Source organism: Grammomys surdaster, unplaced genomic scaffold (assembly GCF_004785775.1).
Source record: "Grammomys surdaster isolate TR1022 unplaced genomic scaffold, NIH_TR_1.0 220, whole genome shotgun sequence".
Taxonomy (NCBI): domain Eukaryota; kingdom Metazoa; phylum Chordata; class Mammalia; order Rodentia; family Muridae; genus Grammomys; species Grammomys surdaster.
Window position 1 is genome coordinate 6,639,941 of NW_021604665.1, and position 9,398 is coordinate 6,649,338.

The 9,398-nt window shown below is 41.0% G+C and overlaps 1 protein-coding gene across 2 annotated transcripts in view; it reads left to right on the forward strand.

Annotated features, from left to right (window-relative positions):
• The window catches only part of Mitf (melanocyte inducing transcription factor), a 209,148-nt gene that overhangs the window by 193,428 nt on the left and 6,322 nt on the right, over positions 1-9,398 (forward strand). For both annotated transcript variants that reach the window (XM_028773018.1, XM_028773019.1), the window contains exons 8-9: positions 4,316-4,391; positions 7,562-7,709. In XM_028773018.1, the coding sequence (XP_028628851.1) occupies positions 4,316-4,391; positions 7,562-7,709 (224 nt within the window). The remainder of the gene's footprint in view (positions 1-4,315; positions 4,392-7,561; positions 7,710-9,398) is intronic.

A 9,398-nucleotide genomic window follows, 5' to 3' on the forward strand; every position in this document is an offset into this window, starting at 1 on the left:
TGTGTGTGTGTGTGTGTGTGTGTGTGTGTGTGTGTATCTGTATATGTATGTGTATGTATGTATGTATGTATATATTTCCCAGAACATACACATATATTTACATATATATGTTCTCTATGCACATATATGTACACAGAGATACAGAGAGAAGAGAGACTATATATACATATGTGTACATATATGTACAGAGAGATAGAGACGAGAGAGACAGAGAGACAAAGTTTTCTATTTTCGGAGAACTATTTTTGTTTGTGGTTGTGTGTGTGTGTGTGTGTGTGTGAGAGAGAGAGAGAGAGAGAGAGAGAGAGATGTTTTGATCCCCAACTACCCAATTATAAGTACTGCACATTGGAGTTTATTAGCAAAAGGGGATTTGGAGATCACCTTTTCCAGTGAGCTTTCGAGGTTACAAAAAGAAGGCAAAAGAAAAGGAGAGAAACACAGAGAAAGTTGTTGTTTTATGATTTTTATGATGTTTATCTGTTACTCTAAACCATTATGTGACACTAGCATGCTTTAATGTGTGAGGCTTACTCTTCATAAAACCTTGAGGCTTTCTTTGGGAAAACTTTATGTTTAAGATACGCATTTAAGAGAGACTACACAGTGAAAATAAAGATTGGGTTTAGAGGTGGGGAGTAGCAGAGGGAATCCTCCTTTTACGTTGTTTCTTACATTAAGTTTGAGAATGAGAGTCCTGTATAGAAACCTTGCTCTTGATGTAAGAGAGAGGGGAAGAGCCCCTCTCTGTTCAAATAGCCAGATGCAAGCATCGCTAGTTTTCAGTTACATGCTGTCTTCCCGACCTTTCCTAGGAAGCTAGGTGCTCAGAGAGAGTGAAATCCTTGTTTTATGTGCTTTAATGCCAAGTGCCAGAGTGTCCATATTCTGCCGCTGCTTGCCTTTTATTTATCTATTGTTACCTGAGCATTGTGTGCTAACAGCTTGATGTTAATTTCTTAAATACTGCCACATAGTTTTTATTCTACATTGTAACTTGATTCCCAGTCATTTTGCCACTATGTTTTTGTATCGTTGCCACTTTTCTCAAATCCATTGTCCTGGGAAACTTTATATTGACCCCTGTGCTGGGTACTGAGGAATGCTTGCTGGTAAGGGCTGCAGGCCCTAAGTGCCTACTCACATCAGCACTGCCCCTTCTCCACCTTCCTTCGTATATGAGAAGCTTTCTTCATTTTTAAACTAAAGATCTGAGCTTGCAGCCTAAAACTTCCCTCAGATTCCAAATAATTTTGCTCAAAAACAGTCCTTCTCTTAAAACGTCTAGAAATAAGATAATGATGTAGTATCAGAGAATGACATCACTGAGACTTGGGAAATGAAGTTGGATTGTGTCAACCATGGTCCTTGTGCTTGGGTCCCCACAGAGCCCTCACTGGACGTTGTCAGTGAATTGCAGATGGGCTCAGCTCTCAGTTGGTGAGCTGTGAACAGTCTTCAAGTCTTGTCTAACTCCTGGGAAGTACTACTCAGGGTCCTGTTGACCTTGACCTAGCTTTCCCTCTCCTAGGATTTAGCTTGTGAAAATACTTGCTGAAAAGTGCAAGTGGATGCCTTAATGTATTGAGTTGTTCTTTCCACCATTACAAGTTATCGAGTTCCAGTTTGCTACAAGGAACTTTTCTATAGGAGCGAATTGGACAAATGGGTTTACTGCTGGTTGGCATGTTCAAGTCAGATGCTAAATGCCACATACTAATTACTGAGGCGAGCAAGAAGGATAATGATAGCTATCACACCCCATTATGAAAGGAAACACACTAGAGGGAGGGACCTATTTGGGTTTGTGGGTGCACTGGCCAAGATCACACACCAGCTTGTTTGTGGTAGCTGTGGTAGCTGCCCGGGGCGTGCGGATGCTGCTAATGCTAAGAGTTCCTTTGACCTTTAGCTTCATATACTTTATGCTATTTGTTTTTTAAGTTTTATCAAGTCATATCACTTTTATAAAAAATGTTTGAAAAGGCAAATCCTACCCAACATGTAGCTGTGGCGTCACTAAATGTTGACAGCGAGAGAACCCAGAGGTGAGTGAGAGAAGGCAGGTGCGGAATGTTTTAGCGAAGACACTCTTGTTACGCTTACTATGCCAGCTCATGTGGCTGCCTGGGATGCAAAAGTGACACAAATAATCGGTGGATAATAGTATGAGATTCAGAGTTCTGTGAGAAGAAGAGGTGGAGCCCAGTGTATACAATATCATAATAGGCATGGGAGTCAGGGGTCATTTTGAATAGGATGACCTGGGAACTCATATTGGTCAACTAGAGTTGCTACTTACAGGAAGAGATGACTCTTTAGGGGTCTAGAGGAAGAGTGGTCTAGGCAGAGGGGATAGCCAAGGAAGATGGCCAATGCATATCTGCCTTGGATGTGGGACTGACAACATCAGTGAGGACAAAGCAGAAGAGCACAGGTCCATTGCCAGAGAAGATGCTGTCACACTGGAAGGGGAGTAAAGGGTGATATGGGCAGAGGAGAGCCACCAGATCCTTGTAGGACACACCTCAGGGACCTTGACTTTCTCTTGGATAAAATGGGAAGTGATGGGGACAGGGTTAAGGTTGGCATGACCTCACCTAGTCAAATGATAGAGGGTGCAGTGGGCTTGTGGGACTCAGAGGTGCCAGTGAAGATGGTTATGATAACCCAGACAAGGGGTGGCGTTCCACTGCAAGGAACAGAACAGTTGCTAGAGCACAGAGTCAGGAAATATTTTAACAGCAGAAGGTAATAGATAATAGATGAAGAAGATGAGAGGAAGAATGGCATGGAGCCAGTTTCAGGGTTCTGGCCTAGACGTTTGAAAGGACGTCGATACTAATGAGGTAAGTTACCATTTAGCCTGAGGTACGGCGAAGCTGAGTTGAAAATTGTGAGATCTCCTGTTTAAAATTCCCTTCATCAGCACCATTGACTGTTATGTATTTCTGTGTATGTTTCTTCATATTTCTAGAGCTCTAATAATAGGAATTAGCATTATATAGAGATATATATTTGTGTACATATATAATATAAAATAAATATATTTATATTTAATCATTGGAATAATTACTCAACTAAGACAAACGGTAATTCGTATTGGGAAAATTATGAATAACATTAGTTATCTACACATACAAAATATTAGGGAGCAGATATAAATAAAATATTAGGGCACTTAAAGTAAACCCATTTTATTAGGCTTCAGCATATTTGGAATTTATTTGTTAGATTAGATAAATTGAAAACATTTACTGTCTTATTAGGTCATCATCGCGAGAGTGATAGTTCTGGTGGTTATAGACTACAGGATGAGGATGCTTGCAGGATGCATGGTACAGATGTGCGGTGTCCAGTGTGGTAGCTACTTGCCATTTCATGCCTAGAACATCTGAATGGTGGTTAGTTCAGATTGGGCTCTGCTGCTCTGGGAGCTGGCCTGGTGAAACACTTGCCTAGCATGTGCAAAGCCCTGGGATTGACCCTTAGCATTACACACAGAAATATGCTGAAGTGTAAAATATTTTGATTTTGAAAGCTTAGTGTGAAGAAAAGAATGTGCACCTTCTAATTTATTTTTTTTATATTCATTACCTGTTAAAATGATAATGGCTTATAGAAAATGGATTTAATGGAATATTAAAGTTAATTTAATGTCTTTCCTCTTACTAGCTTAACATGGCCACTAAGGAATCTAAAATTACATATGTATTGTGTATATTTATTTTCGTCAGTCCTGGGCTAGAAGAGGAGTTCTTAATGTATCTCATGAGCAAAACCAAATGTTTTATTATTTTAAGTGGTAAAAGGAAATCCAAACAAGAGTGATATCTTGTGGCCAGAAAAATTATATAAAATTCAAATTTCAGCATCAGAAGTAATTCTGCTGCTGTCCATGAGCAGGTGGGGGCTACGATGCCAAGTTATGCTAAATCGTTGTTGCTGTTTTTTTTTTTAAATTGTGTCATTATAGATCTGTGCACATTTTATGAGCACAAATTTGTTTTCTCTCTAGTTAAACAAGTACAATACAGATGTGTCCAGTTTTGATGTGTGGCTGAGGTTTCAAGGCTGTTACAGAAGGGAGTGGGAAATTGCATACCAAAGAGCGTTATAACTGAGAGTACTCCAAAGGAAGCTCATTCCTTCTTAAAGTTCATTACCCTCCAGTAGCAAAAAGGAAGAGGCGCGCAGGGTGAAGTAGGCTCAAGTTGACATTGTCCTGGCTGGTGAAGTCGGTGTGCACATGCCTTTAATGAGATGTGCTGGACCTGTGTCACTAATGGCCTTTTCCCGTGCTCTTTTCTTGAAGTTGAACGAAGAAGAAGATTTAACATAAATGACCGCATCAAGGAACTAGGTACTTTGATTCCCAAGTCAAATGATCCGTGAGTACAATTGCATGTTAGTCTGCATCATATACTTTCACACCTCTCTGTTTTCTCCTATGGTGCAAAGATATGCTCTTAGAGAAATTAAAGAACTCTCTCTCCCCTCACCCCTTGCTTCCTTTTCTAAGTATTTCCTCTGCTTAATTTCACCAAACTAAAATTTCAAGAGAAATGTACTGGGTTGTACGAGCTGAGCTAGTTAGCTTTGAGTGTGAGGAGTAGGGTTTATAGGAATCTGAGAACTAGGCAGAAAAGTTTGAGCTTGAGGCTTGAGGCCGGCTTTCATGGTCACACATACAAGATCCCAATAACTGTTAAGGCAAGATGTGTGGCATGTATGAACCCCAACTATGTAGCATCTCTAAATGGGCATTGATGAGCAGACAGTGGAAACGTCAAGTCCAATGATACTGGAAAGGCAGAAGGTCAGTTGGTTTTTTTTTTTGAAAACTTGCATATTCTTCGTGTGTTTTACCAATCTAGGGGGAAAACGGCAAGGGTTAATCCTCTTACAAACTACAAGTCAGCTGATCTCTGTTTCAGTTTTTGGTCCTCTCTGCCTCCTCTCTTGGAGATAACAGCTAACAGACAATTTTCAAGTCTTTCCTACCACGTTATCTGCCACGTCAGCAAACTGGTCAACAAATATACAATTTTTATCCATTAGGAATTGGCCCATTTGAGGTGAAGATCTGGGGGATGTATATATTTTAATGGCCCCCACAGGCATTCTATGAAATTAGCCTTTGAATATGACCTTTTAGCTATCTAATAAAAAGTAAAGATGCAATCAAGCATTATTCATTCAAGGCTTATTAAATTCACGACTCACATTATTGTCGGGGAATTTGTAGCAAAATAAAATAAAACCATTACCTATTGTGAGGTGGTTTTGATGAATGTGCAGCCATTTCTGTCTTCTAACACTTTTGCTTTCCCAGGCTTCAAGGAGAAGCATTTTCAAGCTGGAGACATCCAGCTTCTCCATTGTGCTGCACAAATTTATCCTCCTAAGGGCTGTGACCTTCATTTCCTATAGTCAGTCTTGCATGATAGTTGAAATTGAATTCCCAACTCCTCTTCTTTATCAGCTTTCCCCCCTTTTAGCATATTCTTTTAAAACTGTAGTGTGCACATCTCTTCAGTAACAGATTATGAAATTAGGGTGCTCCAGTGTAAGCTTGGGTTTACCTGTCTCCTCCATCGTCATGGAGTGCTTATGTGTTTGCAGCAGGGGCTGATGGGAGTTCACATGGTAGACATTGTCTTAATGGAACTGAAACAGAGACATACTTTACCTGATTAGCGTCCCAGCTCCTTCCCCAGAGCAAGAGCACTTTAGTTGATTTTATATATTTGAGGAACATATTACTTGCCCATGAAAAAAGATTCCTCTAAATTACCCAAAACTCATTTGAATCTATTTTAACCAAGAAACATAATTGATTGAGTCTCAAGTAGGCATATCCCCAGATGCCTAAGAGAAATATGTCTTGAGACTTGAGTGGCCAACAGCTCGGCTTGAGAAACCTAGCTCAGGCTTCTCTTTGGTGGCCTGTATGAGGCATGGTCCATTCCAGTTGTGGTTCTGGCTCGCTGCTACAGTTCTTGCTACTTTCATTTTTCAGCCTTGAGAATTGGTCCCAGTGCTCACTCTGAGTATCTTGGGACACCTCTCTGGGCTGCCAATTTTGGTGTTTAGACACTGGGGACCCACCTCAGGGACTTCACTGGGGGGGGGGGTAGCTATTTTTCTCCTTGGAGAATGCCTGTTTTTTTTCCTCAGTCAACCCACATGAGGATCAGTGACAAGGTAGTTTATTGAAGTGGCCCACCCCTCACCTATTCCATATGACACTTCTGATCAGCTCTTAGTCACAGAAGGTGATGGGGTTGATGGTTCTATTTACAGCAGTGAGATTTTTGTTTTATCACTATGGTCATCACCACTGTGACAGTTGTCTACTAAACAGACTGCAAAGATTATTTCCATAAATGTATTCATTCAGTTTGTTCTGGGGCAGCCAAAAATTTTTAGTGTATCTTTGTTCTTGTTTGTTTCCCATTGCTGTGATAAAGTATTGACAAAAAGCAACCTGGGAAGGAGGGGTTTTATGTGGCTTTCATGGTCCAATCATAGTTCATCACTGAAGGAACTCAAGACAGGAACTAGAAGCAAGAACTGAAGCAGAGGCATACAGAAATGCTGGCTTGCTCTACAAAGCTTGCTCAGCTTCCTGTTTTATATTTCCCAGGACCATCTTCCTAGAGATGTCATAGCCTATATAGTCTGGGCCCCCCTACCACCATCATTAATCAAGAAATTGTTCTCACAGGTGTGTCTACAGGTCAATCTGATGAAGGCATTTTCTCAATTGCTATTTCCTCTTCCCAGATGACCCTAGCTTATGTTAGACCAGCTTTTGTCCACATTTAGTATGTTGGGGCCACAATGATGAAGCTGAAAGTCACACTGTTGGCAGGCATTGAGATTAGAAATCCATGGCAATATCTCACTAGGTTTCTAACCATGGCAGTTGCCATTATTGTGTTGAGCACTTAACACAGTACTTGGTCCATTTTGAATGATATTAAGTTCATATAAAGCATCTCCTTTGATTCAATTACTCATTTACAAGGCTGCTCAAAAGCATGTAGTGACATTATCTTACAGATGAGAAAATGGATGCAGAGAGAGGTTAGATGATGCCCATAATAATTCATGATGAAAATTCAAGATGGTGTTTTCATACCATAGACAAGTGGTGGGGTCTCACAGGACTTTGGTTCTTCTTATCCTTAGTCACTAGTGACTAAGTCTTTATAGTCCCAGGTATATACAACTATTTAGGACAGTTTGTAAATAAGATATGATAATCCACACACATAAATTAATTGATTTTGCCTAGTGAGAGGTCTGTGATCTAGATGGAATTGTACTGTACTGTTTCAACATCTGCACAATGTCTCCACCTTATAAAAATTGTTCATCTGGAGAAAGTAAAATGATATATACCAAGTAAGTGACCAGTGGCCACTCTGGAGTGAGAACTTAATGGAATCTAGCCATTACTTATTTGCAATTGCCTTTCCAACTATACATCAAATACTGAATTTTCTTTGAACTCCCAATTCCTGAAAGGGTCCATTGTCTTATCTCCTCACAGGGACATGCGGTGGAACAAGGGAACCATTCTCAAGGCCTCCGTGGACTACATCCGGAAGCTGCAACGGGAACAGCAACGAGCTAAGGACCTTGAAAACCGACAGAAAAAGCTGGAGCATGCTAACCGGCATCTGCTGCTCAGAGTACAGGTATCCGCCCTGTGCTATGTAAACTGATATCAGGACAATAGCAAGGGCAATGCAGTGAGCCCTGAGGGAGCTGGAGACAGTCTTAATATAGGTGGTCCTTCCTGTTTGTCAGTCCCATAATTGTGAGTTTGCCTACTGGTAAAATGTTATTGGCGATTCCAAACTAATATCGATAGCACATTCACACCTACTCTGGGACGTGTGCAGATTGGTAAATTGCTTACAGGCTCTTTGCCTGGAGGCTAAGCCCCAGGTCAAGGGCTTTTTGTGGCAGCCCTCTGAATTATAATCTGGTAAGTGACTCATTCCCTATAGTGTCGTCACTTTCGTTAGGGACTTTTCATCTTACCCTGATCCCCAAGCATCATAAGAGGCATATATACACTTTCTATGGCTAAGAAGGGCATTTCGTGTTGCCTGGGTATCAGAGAAGCCTCACCCACGCAGAAATTAGTACTCCTGACTAGGTGTTCAGTGTGAATGAATCTACCCTGCATTCTGCTTGAGGGTGTATAGCATGATTATTGAACATCCATCTTCCTGGTTGCTCCTGAACACTTCACATTCCCCACAAGGTAGTAACACATTTGCTGTGGCTGCACTGATCCTCAGCCATGGGGCCAGGAGGCAGAAGCTGGTCCTCCTCTAGGCCTGGGCTTTAGAATTCAGGAGGGTAAACCGAAGCTAGATGTAAATTAAACATCTTTCTTCCGCTTCCACTCTGCCTTCTCCCTCCTTTAATCTGTCATTTGTCTTGTTACATCTTTTCTAAAAAATGGCCTTAGGTATTTAGTATATCCATTTATAAGGTAGCTCATGTTGTTATTCCCTTATTAAATTATTAAAATATAGCCAGTTTTTCTAAGGAGAAGCTAAGTCATGCCTTATGTTGAGGTTTCAAACTCACGTATTCATTTTAAATATGAATGCGGTGGAATTTGGGCCTTGGAAATCCCACGGCAGTGCCCTCTTGGCTTTTTTCAGTTGACCGTGAGGCTGGCCTTTCCACTTTTATATGTTATAGGAAAAAAATCATTAATTAGGCAAGTTCTACACAGTACCATAAAGGCTTGGGGCTCTCCACGAGATTTAACAGCTCATTTAGAAACTGAAGTAACTATTTAAGTTTGTTGATAAACACTTCTAGTTAGACAACAGAGGAGTACAGCAGGATGTTTGCGTCTCCCCTGCTTAATTTATTTGCTAATTATTATTATTTTTTTGAAAAGACAAACTGCACTGCTACAGTGCACTTTGGAATTACAAGAGCCAGTGTTTTCAGCCAAGGCCTGGGGCCTTTCCTTCATTTCAGTCTCAGTGGTGCATGCAGAAGTCTTCATAGAAGACAGAACAGGAAGCCTTATTATCAGGGGAATTGTTTTATTAAATGGCCCAGGGCTTCAGCGTGCTGCCTGGAAAGGCTTGTTTCTGAAGCTGGTCTGAAGGAACAGGCGGACACATGTGTGGTATCACACGCTTCTGTGTCTCTGACTCATACTGCTTCCAGAGTAGGAGCTCACAGATGTAACTGTCAGAACACAGACCAGCTATGGTTCTCCCCACACATGTTGGCCAGGCAGAGAGGCCATGTGATGTGCAAAGTGTTTCTCCTATCTGATGAATCCAAAGGGCATACTTCCTCTGTGTGTGTGTGTGTGTGTGTGTGTGTGTGTGTATATATATATATAT